This window comes from Meleagris gallopavo, chromosome 1 (genome assembly GCF_905368555.1).
Source record: "Meleagris gallopavo chromosome 1, MGAL_WU_HG_1.1, whole genome shotgun sequence".
Lineage (NCBI taxonomy): Eukaryota > Metazoa > Chordata > Aves > Galliformes > Phasianidae > Meleagris > Meleagris gallopavo.
The window spans coordinates 134,123,495-134,150,986 of NC_139404.1; the positions used below are offsets into that span (position 1 = coordinate 134,123,495).

At 40.8% G+C, this 27,492-nt stretch overlaps 1 protein-coding gene across 7 annotated transcripts in view; it reads left to right on the forward strand.

The window, feature by feature from the left end:
- LIMS1 (LIM zinc finger domain containing 1) overlaps positions 1-26,519 on the forward strand; it is a 64,189-nt gene extending 37,670 nt beyond the window's left edge. For 3 of the 7 annotated variants that reach the window (XM_010728225.3, XM_010728228.4, XM_010728207.4), the window contains exons 2-11: positions 10,300-10,459; positions 15,311-15,377; positions 17,595-17,715; positions 18,428-18,577; positions 19,624-19,774; positions 20,566-20,658; positions 21,844-21,892; positions 24,195-24,270; positions 24,526-24,716; positions 25,077-26,519. In XM_010728225.3, the coding sequence (XP_010726527.1) occupies positions 10,300-10,459; positions 15,311-15,377; positions 17,595-17,715; positions 18,428-18,577; positions 19,624-19,774; positions 20,566-20,658; positions 21,844-21,892; positions 24,195-24,270; positions 24,526-24,673 (1,015 nt within the window). In that variant the 3' untranslated portion in view covers positions 24,674-24,716; positions 25,077-26,519. Of the gene's footprint in view, positions 1-7,856; positions 8,164-10,299; positions 10,460-15,310; positions 15,378-17,594; positions 17,716-18,427; positions 18,578-19,623; positions 19,775-20,565; positions 20,659-21,843; positions 21,893-24,194; positions 24,271-24,525; positions 24,717-25,076 lie in introns of those variants that run through there. The other 4 variants (XM_085214846.1, XM_003203187.5, XM_010728187.4 and 1 more) reach the window with 3 other exon arrangements.
- The last annotated feature ends 973 nt before the right edge of the window (positions 26,520-27,492 follow it).

Here is a 27,492-nt window from a genome sequence, read left to right on the forward strand (position 1 = left end):
CGTGGTCAGTGGGCATAGTAGGAGTGGGCTGGTTGTTGGACTGGATGATCTTAGAGGTCCTTTCCAATCTTAATGATTCTATCATTCAGTTCAGCTTCCTCATAGTGCCAGTATTAGTGAGTAAAGCAGTAATAATTCAGTATGTTGTTAAAAAAAAGAGAAAAAAAATCCAATCTGTTAAATCATCAAAAGCTAGAAAATAAATGTTCAGTCACAAAAAAAATGTAGTTCATCACTGTGGTGGTTAGAAACTCTGCTAGAGTAATACAGTTGGGACCTCAAAATATCAATCTGAATCAGATGTTTTGGAACTCCTGATTAAAAAAGTGCTTTGGCTCATCTGCTAGATGCTCTAATTGAAAAGAGTATTTGTCCATGTAAATGTAGCATTGAGTTTTTATTGCTATTAATAATAGTAACTTCCAGCCAGCAAAAATGTGCTTCTTGGTTCCATTTTAATACTGCCATACTTATAGCTTGTGAGATATCCAAATGACTAGAGGCCGCGCTTTTCATTTGTGCTTTTCATTTCATTACTTTAGGAGTTAAAATAACTCACACCGAACACACCCTATTTCTCTTGCCTTCTTGCTCACCCCTTGTCTTTCAGATTGCATAATAACTCCAACGCAGTTTTACTTGTCTTGCTCACCCTGACTATAACCTCCTGTGATTCCAAATGACCGGAGGTAAATGCCTGCGTGACAGAAACTACTGCTGCTCCTACGTTTGCCTCATTGTAACAGTCAGCGATTTCCGCAGATTTGTTGAGCTTCAGTGCTGATAGCAATTACGATCTTTGTTGCTCTCAGAGCGTTATCTGGGGAAGTATAAGTTGTAGATCTTTTTTTTTTTTTTTTTGTCTGTTTTGATAGCATCTTATCAAACATTCTTTACAGAAAATACAACGTGATTGCTCATCATTCTTCATTATAATTTAGTTCTCCTGTGAACGCAGTCCGTCACACTGGACTGAATTTACGCATGGAAATATTCTGCAGAGGAGAGGCTAAATTGTGAAAGCTAATATGGGAATGTCACAATCTATTAAATTGCCAGTCTGCAGGCGCTGGGGAGAACAAGCTTGTAAAGGGTGCAGTACTGGGTTCCTCTTCTGTTCTTCTCTTCCGGTGTCTCTCAGCTGTTCCACATGCCAGGCTGACGGGTGTCCTTGAGGGACCCATGTGTTGTTCCATGACGCTCTCCAGATGCAGAAGCAGCTCTGGCAGTGCCCAAGTGCAGGAGACAAAGAGAGCGGGCCTTTTATGGGGCTTCCCTGGGTGGTAATCCCAGCTCGCAGCCAGCAATGGCTCAGGGCTCCCCAGGCACTCTCTGATGTTTTTCCCATCTCCTAGTTCCTCCACTCTCACCTTGCACCCAGGAATCTGAGGGTGCTTCCCAAATGCAAGCGATGCTCTGAATTTTGGTGTGCGTTATCCAGTGCCATAGTGCACGTCATTCATTTCTGCTTTGCTCATTTTGTAATAGGAGGTGCAGGCACTGGTCATTTTTCATCTTTGTATCTGCCATCTTTGCAGAAAGTTCTGGGTTTAGGTAACTCTTGACAGCCTTCTGAAGTACTGATTTCATACATACTGTTCTGTGAGCAGTGGTTTTGGATGACGCTACTCAGCTGTGCCATGAGACTGTGTGTTGCTTTGGGATTCATCCTTATATATGAACAAGATGAAGCATCATAACATTGACAGAAGCTTTTTTCCCAACAAAAGGGACTTGTTTCATGACTTTTGTGATATTTCCTTGTAGTTTTTCTGCTTTTTCTGCGTGCTCTGGTTGTGATAGATCTAGAAGAAAATTAATTAAAAGTTTTTAGCTATTAGCCTCATAAAAATAAAAAGAAAGTAACAAATTGGCAGAAAGCTAATGATACCTGGCAGCATTTCTCAGCTGTGCCTTTCTAAATAAAAGATCCAAGAGATTCAGCTCTTCCAGCAAGGAATGTATGGATGAAGGTGAAGCTGTGAAGCTGTTGTCTTTTCTAGCCCGTAAAGTCCATTCACACTGTGCTTTTAAACTCTGTTCCTATGCAGCTATTAGAAAAATGTTACCCACTTGGAGTAGTGACTCAAAACTGCCCTTGCTCATTCTGCTCTTTTTCCGTATGGAAAGTTTGCATTTCAAGCTTTTTGTTTCACGCGATGTTTGGCTTTTGGTATGTTGTTTTGTACATTCTTCCTTGATGGCTTCAAAGACTGAAGCATACATTATGTTTCTAATATCTTTAATAAGTTGTTCCTTACATGACATCTTCTTTTCATAAGGTGCATGCCAGCACTGCAGCCTTGGTATAGCTCCAGTAGCAACCTGGCTGCAAGTTAGGAATTTTGCCTGAAGTGTACAAGCAGTTGCCTACTTTTAAACAGCATTCCCTTTTTAAGCTAATCATCACACTATACCCACACCTTCAGTGTTATGTAGCAAAGGGAAAGGAGAGTTGGTAGGGCTTGTGTCCTTCTGATTCAAAGCAAAAAGCCCTGCCTGCGCTCTCCATTCCCTTTTATTCTGCTGAGCAGATTACCCAGTGAACTCCAGCTCCACTTCCTCAGATAAGCCTGGCAAATGTGAACTTCTTCCATTTTTCCTCACAAAGTTGCTTCTGGTATCACAAGCATGTGTTTCATTCACTCCTGCTTCACCCACTTAGGATCAATCAACTGTTGGGGTGAAAATTTAATTAAAAATAAAATAAAAAAATAAAAAGCTTCCAATAGTTAACAAAGCCTTTGGATTGGAAAATACTTGGCAAGTGTTGCTTTTCAGTAACTGTTACTGGAATTCCTTTGTGCTTACTTGAAATGTCTGAGACCCATACCAAATAGCTAATAAAATACAGGGTGAAGACCCTTGCTTTGTGTTACTCAAAATTTTGTGACTGTCGTAATGAAGTATAAGGGTACTGCTATTTTGGATTAGCTTTATTTCTCAATTTATGACTCATGCATGACTCTTAGGAACACAAATTGCTTCTGATTATTCTCTTTCATCTGTTGAATATTAGTGCCAGTGCTTAATTTTGCTGTAATAACTGCAGATGGCTTAGCTGCCTTCCCTCCTGCTGGTTTTAAAGCTGGGTGATACTGCAGTGAGCATGTGAAGAAAAAAATGGGAAACCAAGCCCCAGAATGACTCACAATTGCAATTTAATTTGTGACTGAAGAGAATTAAAAGAGGAACAGCTGAAAAGACGTTTCCTTTACCACATGCTGCCTTCTACCCCAAACAAATTGTTTAATTCAGGAAGTGAAAAACTGCATCGTTATAAGCCTGAGACTAGAAAAGCAGACTTAGTGAAGGTGAAAAAATTCTGCTGAAGGTGCAGATTAGTGGCAGTATTGAGAAGGATTTGGGAGACAAACAAGTGCTGTCCCTCAGCACCTAGGCTGAAGGTCAGTCCTTAGCATGTTGTCTTCAGTGCAGACACTGCTATAATAAGAGCATCATTTACAGCCAAAAAGTCTGCTGCTGGCTGTCATTTCAGCCCTATAAGGAACTTCGTGGACATCATAGAAGTCTTTCCTGGCAGGCTGGATGTTACGTTTAGTCAAGGAATTAATTATAGCTCTTGGGTGAGCTGTTCAGGTCAGAGGGCTCGGTTTGTAAAAACACTGGTACCAGCCAGTGCGGCTGGACAGTGAGGGCAGGAGCAAAGGCTGATATCTCCCTTTACGTGAAGGATTCAGGGATGTGTTTGTAGTGAATTTCAGTAGCGGGTGACATGAACTGAATGTTAGTGCTAGGAAAATGTTATTTTTGAGAGATTTCCTAAGGTTTGAAATGTCAGGAGATGCAAAGATCAACCTTGTATATTTTTATGTATTTGGACTTTAAATTTGTTCTTTAAGCAAAGGATGAGGAGCACACAAACACTTAATTGTAATTTGGTTGCAATTGTCTGACTGCTCTCAATTCTCTTTCACTTTGCTTTCTTCTGCTTTGATTTCCAAAGGTTTAAGTGTTATTCTGCCCAAATGCTTTTAAATGTTAGAAGTAAATGAAGTTGGTGTTCTAGTGTTTACATCCAAATAGAAATATTATTTCAAGCTTACTAGGCCTGATGTTGTCTCCTTGTTGTTGAAAATTCATTTTAGAGTGGGTCTCTTTTTTATTATTCTTTTGTTAGGCAGGAGGATAGAAATTATCTTACATGAAATGCATTGGTGTAAATGCATCTTTAAAATTTATTGAGTTGGAAGAGTTTGGGTACAGTACATTTAGCCTAGAGAAGTACCCATACGGTTAACTACACAGGAGGCATATGGTAAGAATGACAGTGATAGGATGCCATGTCTCTTGTAGCACAGATTTTCTTAGTGCACCTGTGTAACACTTGGCCTTTTTGTTTTGTTTTTCACCTCTGTGTAAGATGCAAAAATAGTAGCAAGGGAAGAAAGGCCCTTTCAAAGAGGATCAAATATCTGTCCTCATTAGAAATCCTTTTACACAAACCATAGCTTCATTTGATAATGTTTGCAATTAGCAGGAAGACAATACTGTAGGGTGTTTTTTTGTTTTTTGTTTGTTTGTTTGTTTTAATATTTCGTGCAACAGAAAATTACTACAACTAAATATTACTCTCCCTTTCTATGAACCCTGGTAGAGACTGATTTCTCACTGTGCTTGTATGGCTGATGAAAAGAGCTGTGTGGGAAGGTGCTGCATACCTGATTACTCCAGTCGTGTTCATTTCCTTATGAAGAGATGGAATGTGAACCTTCTCTGCTTGCAGAGACCAAAGCATATTTTGGACATGTTTATACTGGAATACGTTTATATTGAACTATTTGCAACAGCTAGAGTTGTCTTTTTGTTTGCCCTGCTTAAACTCCCACCACAGAAGCTTAATCATGCTTTCTGTGGCTAATGCCAAATGATGAAACTTTCAAGACTGCTTGGAATTCACCTGGTTTTTATTGCAATGGTTTCAAGGTGGTTTTCCATCCTTCTCAACAAAAGCAGAGCAGTGCTGGGCACATGAAAAACCTACATATTGTGTACATCTTCATTATGGAAAAGATTTACTCCTTATTTTCAATTGCTTGTAGAGATGAACAGTTACAACAAGCAGAACCCAGGAGTGTTTTCAATTTCAGTAAAGAAGACATAAAAGACCAATTAGCACTTAAAAGGTCAGTGCAGAAATCAGCACGTGGCACTCCAGATTCATGCTGGTTTAATGGCAAAGCTTCTCCTTTAGTTGCTCCGCATTTTGCATCCTGCAGTTAAAGTGAAATCACCCCTACCTCGGTGGGAAGGGGAGGGCTGCGTTCTGTTTGCTTATCCATCTCATCAGGGTGCTTGGCTTCCTGAAAGCAGTGGTGATGCAGCAGGTTTGCTCTCAGCCGGCAGCGTTATTTCGGGGCACCGGGCAGACTGCCAAGCAGCAGCTGCCTTTGCCAAGCACCTTGTTTGGAGCAGTGACTGCTGAGCACTTCTATTTGGGGAATGGAGCAAGGCGCTCGGCAGGGCTCACAGCCTCCGGCCTTCTCTGTAAGAGTCCCTGTCCCCTGGCACCAACAAGCAGCCAGGAAAGTTCTCCTGAGAAAGCAGTTTTTCCTGGTGGGAGCGGAGAAACCACAAAGAGGCACATTTGATTTTCCTACTGTTTTTCACAGCAACAGTGATATGCTTCCCCTCCTCTCTCTGCTTTTTTCTCTTGTTGCCTCCTCAGCCATCAGCTTTGGCATCTGCAGAGACTCCCATGTACCAATGGGAGCCACTCTGTCACCTTCCTCCCTACTTACCTCCTCCAATTTAACACTGACCTTCTCCTTGCTCTCCCTGCCAAGGCAGGTAGGTCTTGATGGAGCCCCGGGGAATGAAACAGCAGCCCCTCCTGGCCTGGTGACTCCTCACTCCCTGGTCCATGGCACCTCGGGGTTACCCTGAGCTACTGGTGAAGATACAAATGGTCTTAGCCTGGTGTAGATCATAGCAAAGTCACAAAAAAAAAGAGAGAGAAGGATGATCAGCTACTCTGCATTTGTGGATTATCAGACCATCCCAGTAGAAACTGTGTTTTGTTTTGGTAGCCGGAAGGCCCTTTTTAAACTCCTGGCAAGCTCTTTTCTTCCCTCACAGGGAAGGAGTCAGGAGTAACTCCGTTGGCAGCAGTGCCAGAGGTCTGCAGAACAAATTGTGCCAGCAGGCATCTTGGTGAGCATAGAAGACGTGGATGCTACAGCAGGAGGAGAAGCCTTTCCCTCCAGCACTGCTTCCCACAGCGGTGCTCCGGCAAGGTCATCATGGCCTATAGCTATGATCCAAGCACTGCTTCCTCTAGAGCTTGCCCCACAGCAGATAAATATAGGGCTTGAGCTCCAGCCTCCTTGGCCTGTTAAAACCTGCAGCTCCCGGTGATTCTAAGATGGATAATCAGACCTGCGGGTGCATAAACACACAGGTCATGCTTCCTTTGCCCCACCTGCCGCGATGTCTTTTGACACACAGGAGCAGCTTGCTTGGAAGCCACCAAGGGGAGTTAAAGGAAGACCCCTGGCCAAACCCATTTCTGAAATCTGGCTTGTTTGGTTTTGCTTTCCAGAAGAAAATCTGTAGCACTGCATTGGCCAGGCCATGGGAAGACAGCAATTTGTGAGCCCAGGTTTGTGCTGAGAGCAGCATGTCCTCTGCTGGGCACTCACTCAGTTACCCCATGCTGAGGCATGTGGTCCAGAGCTCAAAGCTCAAGAGTGAATTTCTTAGTTTTTTTAGGTGCTGGAAGTGTATGAGCAAATAGTAGCTTTGACTGGGATTTCTGACACATCCTTTGTTATCTTCTATTTCTGATTTCTCTGCTTGTTCCCTCTAGCCTTTTTCCTGTCCTTCTGCATTTTCTTTCTTTTGCTCCCTGAAACTTCTTCGGACACCAACATGCTGTGTGTCATGAGCACAAAACGCATGTGCCTTTGCTGCCTGATCAATTGCTAACATAGTTGTGTCCATTTCATGCAAAAGGTAGTTACCCAGGACTGTTTTCCAGAAGCCCTTTTTGGTTTTTGTTTGATGTTACACGTTCCTGGAGGCTGCCTGTCCCAAGCAAGGTGGAGCTTGCAGGAGAGCAAACCTGCAGCTGGTGATACCATTCCCAGTAAGGAATGCATGACAGGTTTTTGAAGAGAGTGTAACTATAAAATAATTGCAACACTGGGAGGGCTTTCTGTGGTGAAGGAATGATTAATTTTCACTCTTGCTTCTTTCTTCCTGGTCTTGCTTTCTTAATTCAGCATTCAAATCTATGGAGCATCCTTGTGTTAGGTGATTGTTCTGAACACAGCACAGTGCTGAAAATCAACCTCCATTTCAGTTCCTTCATCTGCTGCCTATTACAGCATACTTGGCACTTCAGTTAACAGCCTGTGAGGCAAGACAGAAAACAAACTGGCCCTCTGTATCTATGCTTTCTGTGAAGTGCTGACAAGAAGGAAGATGCCTGTAGATAAATGCAGCATATATGACTTAGAAGATATAAGTGGAGCATTAAAGGCCATTTTTACAGTGTAATTATTATATCCAAGCATGAAACAATATTTACCTAATGATAGAAACCTCCTCTTTGTGCTGGTTAGCCCATGACAAAGCACTGTTGGAATCCACCTCCATCCCCTCAGCAGACAGGAGCTGCGGACAAGTTTGCTGAGGAACATGTTGGCTCACATAGGTTGCCCACAAAACAGCTCTCCGGGCCCATGAGGATTTCTCCATCAGCAGCAAAACCCCTTTCCATCATCTGGGTGTGCATGACAGCCCGGTGCTGGAATGTGCTCCTCCGCAGCCCAGCTTTTAACTTGAAGCTCTGGCAGGGAGCTGGGTAGCTCTGGCTCAATGACACAGAGCTGCTGAAAGTCAGTCACTTCGTTTGGGAACAAGGGGAAGCCCGGCACATTGTTCTGCTGCTTTTGCCTCCAGCTCCCTCGCGATATAAGCACAATATATATATACCCGTGATAGCAGCTAGAGAAACATGGACTTCCAGCATAGAGGTCACCCCTACGCGATACCAGAGGATGAAGAGATCGCTCACAGGGTCTCTCACAATGCCTACAACTCGGCGGGAAATGAAGGCGAGAAACCAGTGTCGAAACTGCAGCGTAGGCACAGTGACATTAAACTCTACAAAGAGTTTTGTGACTTCTACGCAAAATTGTAAGTCCGCGCTGTTCAGCTCTGGGCTGTAACTGCAGTGACATTATTGGCATACCGTCGCTGTGTTTTTTACCGTCTGGGCTCTGTAAGCCATTCTCTAAGGCAGCCTTTACCACAGGTCTGTGTTTGATACGTTGCCAGTTGTAATCGTCAACTAAAATTTGGGCTGGTGCCGTGAACTTAATCAGTAATTGCGTCAGAAGTTTTTATCGGGGGTTGAAGCGGGGTTGGCATTTGCCAAGTAGTCTCTGACTTCAGATTGTTTGCTTGTTTTGGGCAGACTGTTTTACTAATGCAGGACTGCTGCATGCATCACTGTTTTTACATACGTGTTTTTACTTGGATTACATTTTTTCTCTGACAGCACTTAGTATTAAATAACTTATAAATTTAACATCCTTAATACTCAGGAACTGGTGAGGTGATGGTGAGGCTCGTGGTTTATGTCGTGATTTCTGCTCATTCAGGTTAACTCAGAGGATGGATGAAGTGTCTGGCTTTTTTCCCCATACAGAAAACATATGTAGTCCGTGTAGACCATTGGCTAACTGTATGCTTAACTACACTTTATACATGTAATCACTGCCTTTTTTCAGTATGTTGCTCTCTTAAGTATGAAATAGACTGTTCCTCAGTCTGACCTCCTGTGTGAAATTTGGCCACTCACTGTTTTGCTGTAAGGACAGTGAGTATTTTGATGGCAGAGTTGTCTTCTGCAGAGTGCTCCTGAGAGAGAAAAAAAAGAGACAGCTAATAATAACTGGTCGGATGTGACCTTCTGTAGGGCTCTTCTGTGGTACAGTGTAAGAAATAGATAAAGCACATTCCTTTTGGAGCTATGTGGTAGGTGTATACTTGCTAACTCAAATGTTGTGCAAGAGCTGAATTCAATTCCTGCCGAACCTGAAGAGAGCCAAGTGGTGTTATCCCCTCAGAGGGCAAGTCTTGGCATCTTACACAGGACCCAGCACTCTGCACTGGCAAATGCAGCAGGAGATTTCTTTACTATATCCGAATCTGTGCCTTTGTGTAAAATAATGTCCCAGTAAGTGTCCAGACAGATGTTTGTGCCAGTGCTTTTGTCAGTTGTGGGGCAGATTGTATGAAAACAGACCATTGCCCTGTATTTGCTCTCTGCTATCAAGTGATTTTAGAGCAGAGAAGTGACCCTGAAAGTCATGGCTTTGAGAAGCCAAGTATTAGTAAGAAGCACTTGCAAAGGACAAATAAGTGACCCTTTTTTGGTACTAGAGCCTTAATTAAGTGTAAGACAGCTGTACTGACTGTTGCATGTGTGAACACAATCCTAGTGAAGTTGCAATCCCCCTAATATTTTGCAGCTATCATACTCATTCTATGGTCACGTGCCTTTGAGAAGCAACCAAGATTGCTATTTGACTTTTTCTTTTTTTTGCATCACCAGTTTGTGTTGCAGCTAGAGCATTCCCACCTTCTCCTTGTCCTTGTTCTGGTGCTGGGGTGCTGTGATCTGCTTTTATGGAGATGAACCCTAACAAACCAACCAAAAATCCTATGACTTTAAACTATTATTTCTACAAGTTGTATATGGCTTGAAGTGATGATTTTACAGATTTGATTGTTTACCTGCTGTGGTTTTCAGTAATCTGCCAGACAAAATATTTTAAACTCTTCCACGTTGCTCGTTTAGAGCTTTTGAATTAATGTTGTTAAATGCACATATTCTAGAATTCTCGTATTCTAGAATTATGAATTATTTTAGAATTAACATTTATATTTTCTAGTGTGAAGTCCTCAATTATTGCTAACATTTGCCCTTATTTTCTGTAATTCAAATGTGTTCGATGACTTTTATATTAGTTTTTTGAATTACCTGCCTTTTTTCATCATAAAGAGATAGCAAATGCATCTGTAACAATAATCAGTAGTTATTAGAGCACATTGTGGGGTTTTTATTTCCAAAGTGTTTGGAGCCACAGGGAAACAACAGTTTCATTTGTAAGGGAGCACCACAAGTCATTGAGTTCATGGAAAAGTTTTCAGTGGGCAGCCTAGCATTAGGCTGATGCCATTGGCTTTGGGAAAAAAATAGAGAACCAGAATCAGTTGTGCTGCCTTTGGGGCTCATTTTCTTTCTGTTTCTTGTTTTTATAACAGCAACATGGCAAACGCACTCGCAAATGCCATCTGTGAGCGCTGTAGAGGAGGCTTTGCACCAGCAGAGAAAATTGTCAACAGCAACGGTGAGCTGTACCACGAGCAGTGCTTCGTGTGTGCCCAGTGCTTCCAGCAGTTTCCTGAAGGGCTCTTCTATGAGGTAAGTTGGGAGAAGTAACTATAGGCTGATCGATACCTTAGCAAGTGTTGTTGAAGAAATGGAGTTCCAAAAGATTGTGCCTGGTATAGGGGAGAAGAAAGAAGAAATGTTTATGTGCCTGTTTGGAGGATGTCAGTGTGTATAACCTTATTTTAGTGTGTAACTTAGTGTTATTAGGGCTGAGAAAATAACTATTGGAGATTTCTCTCCCTGTGCGTATTTTTTTTCCTTAAAATCTGTAAGACTATATATTGTATCAAAAATACAGGGAAAGCATTCTTCTTAGAAGAGAGTCATCAAAGGGAAATTCCAGCATCCTGCAGTCTTTAGGAGGTTTACTGCTGAGTGAGTGAGGCCTGCACAGTTTCTGAAATATTGTTTGTAGAGATGACCCCTCTACAAGGTAAGCCAGCATGCTGAGATCAAGGTGTGTTGACAGCCAAAATCAGATGAGGCCTGAGTCAGGTAAACCCAGAGTTTAATATACCCCACTTACCTTTCTTTAACCCTAGGTGTAAGGAAGGGTAGATCATGGGAGACAGGGTTTTATCATTATTATTACCCGAAGCTTGTAGATGGCTAGCTGAGGTTCGAACAGATTAAAGGCAGAGTTCTCAAAATCATCAAATGTTTAGTTGCTTCTGAAAATCCTGTTCTAACCCACTTCACATGCATGCATTGTGTCAAGAGCACGTTTCATTTTCCACAGTGGTGTTTTTTATTATACTATATGGTTTGGAGAAGGAGACTGGGCGAGGAGTGTTAATTGGAAAAAGAGGCTGGCAAAGGGGATTCCTGGTCTTGCTTTCTCTCACCTTGCTTGAGGATCAAAAGGTTTCTCAGTGCAGTAGAGATAGTGTTGCACAATTTGTGGCAAGTGAGCCAGTAGTGGTCCATGACACATCAAAAGGTGGGCTGCAAAACAGTAGCAATTCAGAAAAGACAAAACAAAACACCCCTTAGATACTTACACCTTGCATTATTATTGTTAGTATTACATGAGTTGCTCCCTGCTTGCAGGCATGGTAAAGAGTCTGCCCTGACGTGTTAACACCTGAGTCAAATATGAAGTGATACATACATTTTAAAAATAAAACATTTGTTGATAAAACTGTCTTAAAAGAATAAAATGTAGTTTCTCTAAATAATGAGCACTTTATTCATCATTTTTCTGACTCTCAGATAACAGTGGGACAATCCATAGACCTCTTTCAGAAAGCAGAATGGTCTTTTGTGGCAGCCTTTATCTCCTAGAGGACAGATGGAGGAGGGCTGCAGTGGAAAGAAAGTCTTATGTTAGCACCTGGTCTAGGAACTTTACAATCTTTCTGTTGCTCACCAGTGACCATAGCTGTGTGACCTATTTGGCAGGGGCAAGCGATCTGATGGTTTTTAGTTACATTGTTAACATTTGTATTCATAAAGTCAGAAGTGAATGCTCAATGATTGTTTTGGGAATAAAAGAAGGCTGGTGTACTTATCAGATATGTTTTTGTTTAAAGTTGATAATTATTTTTTTTTTCAGGCTAGGTTGAGGCTTGCAGTGACTTTGTTCTTGAGGAACGTTATACAGAAAGTGGAAAGTTTAAGTTAAAAAAAAAGTGATTATCAAGACTAAGAGAATATCCAAAGACTTGTGTGTGGCTTGAATTTCAGGCCATTTTTCTGCCTCAAGTCCTTCTAATATTTACCACAAGGTCTTGCAGTTTCTCTCTACATCAGCAAGTGTGTCTGCTGCTGCTGAAGAGAGGTACTTTCCAGTCTCTGTAAGTGCTCTGACAAGTGTCAGAAGATGGTTCATAAATATCATCCAGCTTCCACCCACATTTATATTGGCTTGTGCTTGACATCTTCTACAGAGTGAATGTCCATACTGTGCTATCCCATGTGCCTTTTGGGCAGGTTGGAAATGTTTGACAGAGTCCTCTGCACTCTCTAGATATTCCATGCTGCCTACACAGCTTTCACTAAGCATTGAAGTGGTCCTGAGATTGCAGTGGAAACCTTGGCACAGTTTCTGTGTTGCTCATGGAGAAGTGGAGGCAAGCTTGCTCTTCTTTCACACAGTGTGGTTTAGCACCTCAGCATGTGAGTTGGGAATATACCAGCTGAGAGCATTTAGGGGAGAGAGAGGAACAGGAACAGCCCTAAGCAGATAAAGGATAAGCTTAGGTTGGCCAATGGTCAGGAGATGGCTGGCAGTGAGTAACTGAGGTGATCTGTTATCTCTGTGTGGAAACAGTGACTGGAGAGGGCAGTCACTCACTCTACTCAGTGGTAGTGCGGTCTCACTTTGATTACTGTGTGCAATTTTGGGCACACAACATAAAATGGACATAAAACTATTAGAGAGCATCCAAAGAAGGGCTACAGAGATGGGGAAGGGTCTGTAGGGCAAGATGTGCGAGGAGCAGCTGAGACCCCTTGGTTTGTTAAGCCCGGAGTAGAGGAGACTGAGAGGGGGTGGAACAGCCTGCCCAGGGCAGTGGTCATGGCCCCAAGCTGACAGAGTTCAAGGAACATTTGGACAGCGCTCTCAAACACAGGATCTGACTTTTGGCTGGTCCTGTGTGGAGCCAGGAGATGGACTTAGTGATCCTTGTGGGCCCCTCTCAATTCAGGATATTCTATGGTTCTAAGGCATAAAGGATATCTTCCTTGGACTGGCTTAATGAACCCTTTAAAAAGAAGCATATGGAGATGTGGACAGGTAGTGTGTTTTTCTGAGCAGGTTCCCCGTGGGTAAACACATGCATTGTTGTTAGCCCTGCATTAGATGGTGTTTGTTCTGTGCCCAGTTCAGCTAAGCTAGCGTTTCTTGGAAAAGACTTTGGGAAGTTAAATATTCTTCCTGTGCCTATCGCAAGCATTGCAGAGTTTCCCCAGTTAGTCATTAAGCCGCTTATCACATTTGCACTCAAGTGCTGCCATAAGTTTTCATGCTCTGCTCCACCATGGTGAGGCAGAACCGGTCAGGCTACTCAGGAGGAAAAGCTGTTATCTCTGCAGAATGCAATAGAAGGCTGCTTTCCCTGCAGTTGCCATCAGAGAGTTTTATAATAGACAGCAGTACACAGTCCAGTATTGACAGTGGAGTAACAGCTGGAGGTAATGTTGTGGTGAAGTGTCCTATGCAGAACCGTAGAATTAACGGACCTCCACCATACAACAGTCCAATGACCTTGCTCTTAAAATCTATGCTGTGTCATTTGTCACAAAAATTTAAGACTTACTCTAATGGAGGAGCTGCTGGATCATCCACAAATGCTGCACAAACAAGCCAAGAATGTTGAAAATATAAACAAAAGCAAATAGTAACCAACCTGCCTGACAGAAACCTGTTTGCTCTGCCCAGATCAATTTGTGGCTCTGAAATCCAAGCAAACATATGCATCTCCCAATGTACCAGCTGTTTACACAAGGCTGGAAGCTTTCTGGTGGTGGGTTTTTTTTTTCAGTTTTAAAAGGATTACATTTGGCAGGAAGCAAGCACAGTTCTCAATGAACTAATAGTTACCATTACTCTTTGAGACACTAATAGTCCTCTGTCTCTTAATTAAAAAAAAACAAAAAACAACACAAACACTACTTCCAATTAAAAAGTCATCTGTTTTAGAGTATTAAAAGCCCTTGATGAATTGCTAGAATAGGCTTCTGGAAAGAGACCGTGGAGCACACATCTTTCTGATTCTTGTGTGAGATTCAGGCTGGGCACAGGAATGAAGTTTCTGATGTCACGTTTTCAGTGATTTCTAAATGGTGATGGTAGTCGCATGAAATCCTGCCAGTAGTTCTGTATATTGCACTGTATTACTGTACTTATGTTTTATTTGATCCTTGAAATTTCAGAGTGCAAAAGGATATATAAGGCTGTATTTTCTACGCATGCATCAAAACTTAATTTGTGGGTAATATGTTATGCTATTTGCTTTGTTTTGTGTCAGATTCAGTACAAAGAAAGGAATGGGGTTTTCCTGCTGTGCTTTTTTCCAGTTTTTTAAACTTAAGACATTCAAATCCAAACATACCTAATATTATCTGTCTGGTTTTAACATGCTGGCTGGCATATGTGTGTACCAGTGGTGTGCCTGAAGGTATCTAAACATTTCCCATTGCTTTAGGACATACTTGTCTACATGTTCTTACATATTCCTCAGATTGCCAATACAGTGCCATACAATTCTTTTTTCCAGATTTTTTTTTTCCTGTGTGAGCATGACCTACAACTGAACTTCTCTAAGCTTTGAGAAAATTCAGCTCTAAATCACTTCAGATCAGCTTCTTATTCCATCTAGCCAGTTCAGAGAACTTTGTTCTTTAAAATTTCCTCAAACAAACATTGTGAAGGAAAAGCATGATTTCTTTTTATGTTTTGCCTGCAGTGTTCCATGAATTGCAAAGTTTCTATCCCTGGGTGTTCTTCCTTCCCCCAGATTTGCTTCCTCCAGTGTGCTGGGCCATTCTTACAGGAAACACAGAGTGAGGAAGGGATCAAATGAGTTCAGGGAAAATGCTTCCCCCCAGGAAAGGTTTTCAAAAGCTAATTTCCTGCATAGAATTCTATCTGCATCAGATTTTCATTAGTCTCTCAAAATTCAGGCATCTGTTGTGATGTAAAAGAAGATGGGTTACACTCTCAGCAATATTAAAGGAATGGTGTTGTATTAACAACAGTATCTGAATTAAGGTGGGTGAATTTCATGCCTGTTTTTCTAGCACATGGTCTGGTTTGCTTATTATGCAGCTCTTTATCCTCTACTATTCAGTTGCTTGTGAAAACAACCTGCTGTGTTACAGTATTTATGTCAAGGGCATGCTCCTAACCTCTCTTGCCTTGTTTTCCATTTGCAGTTTGAAGGGAGGAAGTACTGCGAACATGATTTTCAAATGCTTTTTGCCCCTTGCTGCCATCAGTGTGGTAAGTTTTACGTTCAGGTGAAATATTTCACACTGATCACAAATGGGAAGTCAACATATGCTGCTGGGGGAAGATGTGCAGCCCTGTTGTAGCTCCTCTGGGAGGTGGCCCCACATAGCTGAGGAACTTTCAGAATAAACTTCAGTGAACTTAGGGAACTGCTTTTCCTAAAGGTCATCAAACAGTATGTTTTTTAAAAAAAGGTTGCATTATTTGCATGAGTAGTTTAACTGTTCATCCAGTGAGTCAATGAACAGCCCATTCATGAGCTCCTGATTTTGTGCATCCACATGCATGTACTCACATGTTCCTTCTCATGCAGCTGAAACCGTCTTGCAAGTCTTTATCTGTTCTGACAATTGTAACCTATCCATGCTGTCCTCCTCTATAGAAGCAGAGGCAGTCTTTATCATCTAGTGATATCACCAGCTTTCTATTTTTGACACAAATTCCTTTAAGGCTTCAGCATCTGTTGTCTACTCTGTGTAACACTGAGGGCTGCATTTTATTTGTTGCTATTGAGTAAATGCTTGCATGCCTGTTACACTGCAATCAACTGCAAGTTTTCTTTTACACCAGATTTTCTGTGTGTGACACATTTTGCTTGGTCAGGGTTGAGAAGTCATTGCTGTATCCTTGTTGATCAGGTCTGGAAGCTCTTATTTTTCTGAGGCACCTGGGCAAGCTGCTACAACTTTCACTTCAGTTAGTAAGGCCTTTCCCTTGTGCAGAGGGAGTGGTCGGATGCTGGAAGGAGGGGAAGCAGATGTTCTGGACCTTTGGATTTACAGCTGCAGATTTGAACAAGCAGGGGAAGAGGAAGAGCTCAATGGTGATATCTGAGTGAACTTGAAGTGTGTGACAAACCAGAAGGAACTGCTTTGTTCCTTCTACAGTCCAGTCACTTCCCAAGTGTGAGGGACCTTTGTGTTCCTCCAGTTACTCTGCAGTCTCCCTCCCTTGTTCTCTTCCTGCTCTTGTGTGCCACAGCTTCCCTTTTCCCTTTACTGCTCTTGGCCTGGAAAGGACTTTTGTGAATCCTCCTTTCTAACCTCTTGAAACACAAAGCACAGCTCTTCCTGCATACTAGCACTGTCCATACATGGCAGAGCTCTGCTCCTCTCCTGTTGCTGATCTGCTCCTATCGCTGATCTGCTCCTAGCTTCCCTTTGGTGAGTTTGGCAGAGGGGACTTCACCTTTGCAGCACTCAGAAAGAACAGAAACTGTTCTGGGCTCTGGCAGGTTAATGGAGGAGCTACACCATGTATCCTCAGGACTTTTCCCACCCAGCTGCCACAGCCCATTAGTTTCTGCTGCTTCTACTCTGACTCCTTATAGCACAAACTCTGTTAAAATCTCATCAGTTTTATGTACTGACTTGTTCCAACACATGAGTTAAAAGAAAGTTAATTTGCTGGAGGATGTGACTGGCTGGCTGGACTGCCTCCCAGGTCACTTACCTGCAGCACTCCATGGATCCTGCCTGGAACTGGGCTTTTCCAGTTTTTGAATTTAGTGAGAGTAGCCAAAATCAACAGGGTTGTTGTCAGCACTGATGCCTCAAGCTTTCCCTACACTTCTAGAGACCATCCAATTTTATTCTTGAAAAGTTATGACTTCATGGGAATGCCACAGACTTGCATGCTAGACTTCATTTCATTCATATCTGTTATCTGCCTGATCGCTTCTCTTTGACAGCTGTTTGATTAGTAGGCTCTTTAGAGCCAGGATTCAGCCTTTCACAGCACCAGGAAGCTAAGCTCTTGACATATTTTAGGCAGTGTTTGCACTGCTCAGGGGCCATGGCTGCAATGTGTGTGCAGAGAACAATGTGCATGCTTGGCATGGCTGTGCAGTAGAAAATATGAAATGGTAGTTTTCTCACTTTTTCAGTGCCTCACAGGACAGGACTATGTGGTAGATCAGAAATTGGTGTGTGTGTTGGATTTACTATTTAGTAAGTGCGTTCTCCTACTGTATCTTTGTACTTTAACTCCAGTTTTCTTGCAGTAGAGTCAAGGCCACTCAAACTCAGTTCTGTTGTGCTTTGAATTTGGAGCTTGATTATAGACATAGCGGAGTAGAAACCAACACTATGTCAATGACAATTCCAAAATATCCTTTTCTAGAAGAAGGGAGAAGCAAAAATGATTATGTAATTCTAGTGATTCAGTTGCAGCATGGTATTTTACATCCTGTTACTGTGTTTCCTACAGGTGAGTTCATTATTGGCCGTGTTATTAAAGCTATGAACAACAGTTGGCATCCAGAATGCTTCTGCTGTGATATCTGCCAGCAAGTATTGGCAGATATTGGATTTGTCAAGAATGCTGGCAGGTGGGTCTTCACCCTTCCCTCTATCACTGATAATGATGAAAATGAAAGTTGGGGGGGATGTAAAGGTTATGGTTCCTAAAGCTTTCCTGCTGAGATGGAGTAACTGAAGTATCTTTTATGAGAAAAAGGTCTAAGAATGCATCACAAAACTAGGAGTGGATATCTTAAAATATGCACATAAAATATTAACTACTTATCTACCTCCAGATTTCTTGTCAAGTGTGTGTTTTGTACCTGATGGTGTTTCAGGATCAGTACAATACTGTGATAGACACTTAGAAACGAATCAGATGCAGAAGTATTGCCATTTTTAAATAGATTTTTCTTTTTCCAACATGAGTTCTCAATTTGAGTCCAGTTTATCACCCTATTCATTATTAAGTGCTCTCACTTCAGTGGGATCCTTCATGGATTTTTTTAAGTAGACTATGTAGCCATTGATTTCATATTTTTAATGTGATACACATAGTTATTTACAGAATTAGGGCCTGTTTTGTCATCCAGCTTCCAATCTAAATTTTTAAGAGTTTGATGGTGATAGAAAATAAAATAATACGCCTTCTTCTGAACTTGGCTTGCCTACCAAAGAAATTGTTTTAAAGCCTTTATTCTCCTCCAAAAAAGAGCTGAGTTTCTATTAGATGCTTAATTTCTATTTTTTACTGTAGTAACAGGTGCTAGTACTTACCTGTCTCCTTTTATGTTGTTTCAGACATCTCTGCCGTCCCTGCCATAACAGGGAAAAAGCCAGAGGCCTGGGAAAGTACATTTGCCAGAAGTGCCATGCCATTATTGACGAACAACCTCTCATTTTCAAAAATGATCCTTATCACCCTGATCATTTCAACTGTGCAAACTGCGGGTAACTTGAGTTCCACAAAAGAAAACAGGAGAATGCTGGTTTTATTTGCTTCATCCATTTCCATTTTAAAGTGGAAACCAGTACTGTACAACAGGCAAAAGGGATGGGTTCTGAGTGCCTTGCTACTAGATACGTGTCTGGTTACGTCTCTTGGGGTAGTAGAATAGGATCTTCCATTCAAACAACAGGTGATCTGTTGAGAAGTGAGGAAAGACTGTAATTTACAGCACAGAGTACCTTAGAAAATAGGAAATCTGGGCACAAACTTGCTTATGGCAGCAAAATCATTGACATTATTTTTCTGCCCTGAAGAGTAGAAAGGCGGTCTTCTTCGGCTGCTTCATTATCTTGCCTATGTTCTTTCTTTTTAGTTGAGTTCCCCAAAGTATGTTTTTCTTTTAAGCTTTCTCTCACCTCATTTTGTCAGCTTCTGCATCTGCAGAATACATAGCTGCATGTTTCTACATTCCCCACTGATGCATGGATCAGGGGGCACTGTAGGATATAGCACACATTATTAGTTGTTTATTTTTTAGTACAAAGGAAGCTATCATTTCAGGATCATAGCAGAGGCTGATTTGAAAAACAACAGTAGTATTGTGCTAGCGCTATTGTCAGCTTATATTTTTCCTTCTCTGATGTTTGATATCATGGAGAAAATGCAGAGGAGTACATTTTCCTTTCAGTTACATTTATGTAAATCTCAAAGATACTGATGCTAAGAGAGCCAGAATGTAAGCTAGGCATGACCACAGCTTTCTAACCTGTGTGAGAAAAGTTTCAGTAGCTATTTTCAGAGAAATTTGATGCATCCTACTTAGCAGGCTTTTCTCAGTTTTCTGTGGAATCAATCAATCTTGTTTAAAAAATAATCATATTGAACTGTCATATTTGATGCTGCTAAATACATTATTGTAGTATAAATACAGTTATAGTATAAATACAGTTACTAAAACAAGTGCTAAAAATTAAATTATCTCTACAGAAGCTCTTGAGTTGAAATTGTTCAGTTCCTTTAATCATTCAATTAATGAATTTCTGAACAGGAAGGAACTTACTGCTGATGCTCGTGAGCTGAAGGGAGAATTATATTGTTTACCTTGCCATGACAAAATGGGCGTCCCCATCTGTGGAGCATGTAGAAGACCAATTGAAGGACGTGTGGTGAATGCTATGGGCAAACAGTGGCACGTGGAGGTAAACATCAGCTGACACATTGTCTTTCTCAAATGTAAACGTTAACATACTTAACTGAAATATCGCTGATTAGTTTCCATGAAAGGATTAGAAAAGTATGCAGCAGTGATCAGCAAATGCATCTCCTAATCCTATTTTCAACCTTCATGTGTCTGATCTTTCACTGAGAAAAGACTTCTGCCTGTGGAGCTAAAATCAGTAGTCCAAGGAAGCATTGCAAGGTTCTTGTAGAAGAAAATGTCACCAAGTGAGAAGCAGGATATATAGAAAGACAGTAAAGTTCTGTGACAAACGTAATATTAGTGGACATTATAATATTCTTATGGTTTCCAGTTACTTGCCATGTAAATATCTCTAAAGCAGTTTAGGTGACAGTTCATATTTCAAGTCTGTGTGCAAGATTTAGTTCTTTATCTTCCGTTTAAGTTATGAAGATAAGCAGTCTTTGTTGTGAAATTTTCCTCCAGCAAGTGCTTTCTTCACAAGATGTAATGGTGGTTAAAATTACTTGATCTCACTTTATTCTGTCATTAATAACATATCAGAACCACTTCGGTGCATTTTTTTTTCTTTTTTGTAAGTTTTGGGTTGAAATGTTAAAGACAGTAAGAGGAATGTTATGTTAGTGATCTAAAGCACAAAACAATAGTCGTAATTCTTATTTTCAAGATGGCACAGCGAGCTCAGTAGGCTTTGGTCATGTTCAGTAGGGATTGTTTATTTGCTTTCTCAAAAAAAGAAACAGCATTATTTACAAGAAATCCAAAATAAATCCATAATTTTCTTCACAGCATTTCGTTTGTGCAAAATGTGAAAAGCCATTCCTGGGTCATCGTCATTATGAGAGAAAAGGCTTGGCATATTGTGAAACCCACTACAATCAGGTAAGGTTGCATGTTTTTGAAAATTGTAATTTTTAAACTTACAAACAGATTTTATTAATGGGAGATGGAAAATTAGAGAGATTGTTTTCTTATGATCACCTGTGAGTATAAAGCTAACTAGTATGTGTTCCACTGCAATCAGTTTATATGGTTTCTCTATAGGTAAGTTTTGCACTGAAAAAAGAAAACTGCGTGTAATTCATAAAGGATAGCTGGGCTAATCAGAATCTAATTGTTCTTCAAGCTTAGTGTTGCTTATGTTGAGCTGTTTCAAGCTTTTACACATCTCTAAGATCAGAGCAGCTAATGACACCCGGTTTTCCCAAGAACATAAAGACGATTCGCCACTCAGAAGCTGTGGTTTAACACAAAGTCTTTGGGTAGCATGGTCTTCCTTACAGCTGCAATTCTAAGGTGACTGTGTTAAGATACACTGCATCAAGCAGCTCTTTCATCCACTTGAAGACTAACAAAGACAAAATTTGTCAGAGGGCACCACCTAGTGACCACTTGCATTTGAAGAAGAGATATATGGAGTTGTACCATTTCCCTCCAGACTCCTTTGATTGTGCAGTCCAGCACCATAATGGATAGACCTTTCTTCTTTGTCAGCCAAATGCAGGGTGTTACGTACACATCTTTGCTTGGATAAATAAAGGAGGATTACATTTGGGAGTTGTAAGGTATCTGCTAATTACAGATGGATCCTAAATCTGTCAGCGACGAAGGGCAGGTGATTGAAGTATTGCTGGCATCCCTGCAGACAATAAAAGCCATGACACTGTTAGCAATAGTATTGCAGTCACGGTAGAGCAAGAACATATACCAGGTAAGAGCTGTGTGTTGAATGGTTGTCCAGATGTTCAGCTGGATGGTTACTAAAAATGTATATGTGACTCTTCATTGCTGAATTTCAAATGTTCAAATGTTCAGAATTAGGGACAGCAAAACAAAACCATATTTGTAGAGGGTCAAGCAGATGTTAGGAAATGTTTTTATCTTTACTATTATAAAGACTTTTTGTGATAAGACGATGCAAGATTGAATTGGAAATCCAAATCAGACTTGCCATCATTCTCCTTTATTTAAACTGAAATAAACAGGAAAGCGATTGAAATGCAGTTGAGAAATTATTGTCAATAAAATCATTACATTAAAAATTCATTGCTTCTCCTTCCTCCTCAGCTGTTTGGTGATGTATGTTTCCATTGCAATCGTGTGATTGAAGGAGATGGTAAGCAATTCTCTAGCTGTTTTCTTAATGTTACGTTTTGATGAAAGTTCTTTCTAAAAGTAGAAGGAAGATCCTTTGTTGAATCCCTTACTGCTCCCATTAAACCACAAAGAGGCATTCTCTCTATCAGAAGCTAAAATAGATGTGATTAGTCAGAGGCCAAAGGGGAAGAAGACCTTACAGCAGGTGTTTCATGATGATGGAAGATCAAACAGGAGCTAAAGAGAACCGTGGTCAGCTGGAAACCTTTTAGTAATAACCAAAGGCCAGGGATGTTGAGAGATGCAGAGGAGGCTTCCTGCCCCCACCAGCTTTCATAAGGGACACGTACAACTGTGAGAATGACCACAGTTCGAGGCATCTCCTCGAATGAATTTAGGGATCACGACACAGATTTGGAAAAATATTTAGATACTGAACAATTTAGGTGGGCTTTGTGAGGGATTATTTTTTGAAGTTCCCAGCTTCCACTGTTTCAGTTTGGTTCCTGGAGATATTCACCTATCTGTCACAGGCACCTGTCTTTTGAAAATAGAGGCTGATGATAATTTCACAAAACCAGGGAGGAATTGTACCTGAAAAGATCTGTCCTGGGAAGGTATAACTGGAAGTGTCTTAATTTTGAGGAGGGGAGATTGCTTTGTAGGCTTTTTGGACTATCAACAGTGATAAAATACCACAAGGCAAATCATTCCACGTGCAGTCATGCCACGTTATTTTGTTCCTAGCTACACTTGCCTGAAGTAAACACTGTAGCACACATCTTAGCCTCACCTAAGCCAAAGCCACTCTCAAAGTGGGAGGAAGCCTCTGGTATATAAAAGGAGCCATAAAGTAGTTCACAGTCATGTAAATATAGGGTGAGACCTACATTCCAGAAATGCGCTTTCGCCAGACTTTGGGACTGGACTCTACCTGCAGAACAACAATCCAGAAGTGCTGTCCTCTGCACTGAGATCCTGAATGAAGAGAACAGGGGCTTGGAGTGAATGAGTAAATGCAGCCTTGTCTGATCTTCACATCTCTGTATGTTGTGAATGTCATGCCATATAATCTGACCCTCAATATTGTACATTTCAGTCACTGAACTGGACAGATTATAAAGTAGTAATTATTTTCATTCTGCATCCTCAATTATTCTACATTTCTTCTTTCGTTTCTACACACAAATTTGACACTGCTGTCACAAATGATGAGTATCCAATCTTTTTTTTCCCTCTATCTGGTGAAACAAACACTTGTGGCAGCAGTTTTTTAAGAGACTGCATTATAGAGATCTCTTGTAAGCAGACTTTCCTTTGACTAGTATTGTTTTGGCAAGCAGTGGAAGAAGTATAAGCATATGTGGATGTGCTTGCCCCATAGTGTGGGAAAAGAAGTTGCTTTACAAAGTTCTGGTTCTGTTTGCTGCTGACAAAATATAGGAGAAGAACATTGTCCTGAATCATAGAATTGTAGAATCATAGAATGGCCTGGGTTGAAAAGGACCACAATGATCATCTAGTTTCAACCCTCTGCTCTGTGCAGGGTCACCAACCACCAGATCAGGCTGCCCAGAGCCACATCCAGCCTGGCCTTGAATGCCTCCAGGGATGGGGCATCCACAACCTCTTTGGGCAACCTGTTCCAGTGTGTCACTGCCCTCTGTGTGAAAAACTTCCTCCTAATATCTAACCTAAACCTCCCCTGTCTTCGTTTAAGACCATTCCCCCTTGTCCTATCACTATCCACCCTTGTAAAAAGCCGTTCCCCTTCTTATTTGTACACTCCCTTCAAGTACTGGAAGGCCACAATGAGATATCTATCGCCAGAGCCTTTTCTTCTCTAGCTGAACAAGCCCAGTTCCCTCAACCTTTCTTCATGGGAGAGGTGCTTCAGCCCCCTGATCATTTTAGTGGCCCTCCTCTGGACCAGTTCCAAGAGCTCCATGTGGAATTTTAGAACCTTAGTTAGAATCCTTGATCTGAGGTTGGAAACAGAAGCAACTTTTGGCAGGGAAAGGTGCGAAGGTATACTGAAAGAGAGGAGTAACTGAAAATTGAGGTACAGAACAAAAAGAAGACACTTCCTCTCCAAAGCAGAGTTGTGTGCCCTCTGCAAGACAGATTTATCATTGCTTCACAGTCCCACTGTGCAACAATCAGGTGTGCCTTCCAGGCCTTGCCTCATTATTGTTGCAGATCTTAATGCTCACTACAAGATTCAAATGATTGTTTTTCACATCTCACGAACATTTTGAGCTTAACTGTTAATTATTTTGATAAAGCTAATGATTTACTCTCTTTTTTTTTCCTTGCTCTAGTTGTATCTGCTCTGAATAAGGCATGGTGTGTGAACTGTTTTGCTTGTTCAACTTGCAACACTAAGTTAACGCTCAAGTAAGTCAATCGATAGGTGTGATGCCTTCAAAACATATCAGTGGTTATCTTTAAAATATTAGATGTTGCTGTAGGTTTAACTGTTACAATACAAAAGCCATATGAACAACACTGAGAAAATGTGCCTGTACCTTCTTCTTGCTCCATTTACTAATTTACATCTCTTCCAGCTGCCTGTTCCGTTCTTCCTTCAGTTCAGTCTTCTTAATTCTTCTCCTTTTTCATCCTTTATTTTTTCTGCCTTTAACTGTGAAGAGATAAGTTTGTTGAAATTGATCTAAAACCTGTCTGCAAACACTGCTATGAGAAAATGCCAGATGAATTTAAGCGACGCCTTGCCAAACGGGAACGTGAAGCGAAGGAGAAAGAGAAGCAGAAAAAGAAAAAGCCCATCTGTTTGTAAACTTTTTTTCTTCTCACCACCACCTGTGCTCCTTTCTTCTTTGGTCAGTGCTATACAGATGCTTTTACTTAAAGTTTTTGCATGCATTCATGGCTGTCACAGCCAACTATTTTTCACAAAACTGCAACTTGAAATATTGTTACTTTATTATCTTAAGCTTAGTTTGCTTAGCAATACAGCTGAGTTTGAAAGATTTTTTTTTTAAGAGACACAGTTATAAATAGGGGCACAATTCACTCAGTATTTCAATCACGGTCTGCAGTGTATATAAGCTTATGAAAGTAATTTCATATATATGTATAAATTGCAGTTGCAGTTTTTTGTCTGTGCGCATTTAATACGACCTTTATTTTCTCCAGGATCCCTTCCACTAAAACTTTGTTTTCTTGCTATGTCATTTTAGGAATAAATTCGTTGAGTTCGATATGAAGCCTGTCTGCAAAAAGTGCTATGAGAAGTTTCCTCTAGAGCTGAAGAAGAGACTGAAGAAATTAGCTGAAACTGTGGGAAGAAAGTGAAAACTTCTTCTGCTCTCCCCTTTCCTTATGAAAATGTTGTATCTGTTACTTGGGAGGGACTCTGAGGCTGTGATCAGACAACAGATTACAATGCATGCCTTTTATCTTGAAATTCTCCATTCTCTCTATGAGTACACGTACAAATACAGATTTGTTGATAAACAGACCACGCTTCTGTCAACTCACCTAAAAGGTTTCTGACCCTGATAATGCACCGATACAAGTGGGCCATTGCGCACAGTAATCTCTGAGGAATTTTAGATTGAGAAAATATGCTTGTGAGTACCTGCAAAAACACACTGTGCAAACATTCCCAACGTTGGCATGTAATGTCATTTATATTAATGAAAATATCAGTATGCCAATTAAGCATGCATACAAAATTTCCCGTGGCCTGGGCAAGAAACCAAACATACCTCATTTCCCGGAAAAAATAATGTTTAGATTTCAGGTCAAACAGTCCCATTGAGGAGCCTTGTTTAAGGTGGTTTGAAAAGTACCATATTTCTAAATACAGTCACTGTTCAAATGACCTACTTCCGATAGTTTGTACTTACACGCTGAATCTTTGTACATCAGACTTAGCACGAAATATCTACATGAAGTCTAATTCCCACTGCAAGAAACGAGTATACTCATCTACTTGAATTTTGCTGTATTCCATTCAGAATAACACATTAACTTTTATATAAGCTTTTGCATTTTATTTACTTTTTGTGCCTTATTCTGCTGGACCATATGTAACAGTGTTCCATTAAATATATATATATAGTTTTATTTTTATTTCTTATTTTTGTGCAGAAACGAGGTATTTTCAAAAGATAACAAAATTTGCCTTAATTATGCAGGATGCAAGAGGAATTTTGTTTCAGGTGTGAACATCTGAGGTTGAAGTTTAGCTTCTAGGCTTCCCTGACTTCTGGAACAGCAATGAAAATGCGTATTTGAGTTAACTGGCAATATTACTTTTACACTGTGAGTGTAAATATGTGAAGTTTGATCCTACTAGGATCTGTTTCTTCAGCCATCTTCAAGAACTGTGCTCACAAATTGTCAGAATTCACTGTAGTATGCTTGTGATTGCTTTATACTATTGACTTCTGTCCATGAAAGTTTGCTTTTCCCTTTTCTGTCAAAAATACCATTACTTAGAAATTCTTGATGGTACTGTTATCAAGTATGCAAACCTTCTTTTTCATATTAGAAACACAGTTTTTATATAATTGCATCATAGCAAGCAAAATTTCCTTTCCTGTTTATGGAAAACCAAATGCTTTAAAACATCTTTCCATTGTCATCAATAAAGGCTAATGTTATTAAAACCTGTATCACCTCTCTTATGTGAGTACTTGAGATGGCATCTAGGCAGCCTTCCTTCGCTATGCTTCTACCTGTGACTATGTATGTAAAACTCTTTTACTGTCCTGACTTAGAGGAGGCATATGCCTGTCCTAAATGTGCACTTTAGTTTTTTGGTTTAAAACAGAAATAATCGATTGTTTCATAACCAACAGCTTGATTCTTCTGGATATTTTCTGATTGGCACTGTCACCAGGTTTTCTGAAAGGAAGTAAGTTCAAAAGCACATCTTCCTCCCAGATTTTACTCTCTACTCTTTTCACTGTAATGTAACTTTCATCCCAGACTTCCAATTTAGTGCTAGGTTGGGTATTTTTTACTTCATGATTGTATACGGGTATCCCATGCAGTAACAATTCAGTAGCAGAATGCAGCCATTACTGTGTTCATGACTGAAAGTTCCCCCCCAAAAAAAATGTTTGTAACGAGTGTAATAGTAACACTGTTGAGATTTTGGACTGCGATGTGGATTCAGTCCATCATACTCAACAATGATTCCTTTAAATTGTAATTCAGTTCTAGTGTGTTTGTTTTGTTTTGCTTTTCCACATTATGTTGACCATATGCACAGCCTTACTGCTCAGAGAGCTGGGAACAATCCCTAACTTGAGGCTGGACAATAAGCTCTGCCTTGCAAGGTTACATCCACATCTTACTCACGGTGTGTAGCCATCAGTCTCCCCTGGGCTCTGTGGCAGTCCTGAGGCCCTAACACAATGTTTTCTGCTGTTTTTTCAAGTTATTGATAGTGAACACTATGCTATAGTAGCAGCAAGGCAGTGGTTTCTGTGGGCATTAACACAGATGTGTGTTTCAGACCTCACAAATAGCGCCGAGGCTGTCTTGGGGCTTCAAAGCCTGTTGCATCCCATAAAGATTTCAGAAGGAAGGGACTGTCAGGCCAGGTAGTCCAAACATCTGCTCCAGTCAAGTGTGACTTTC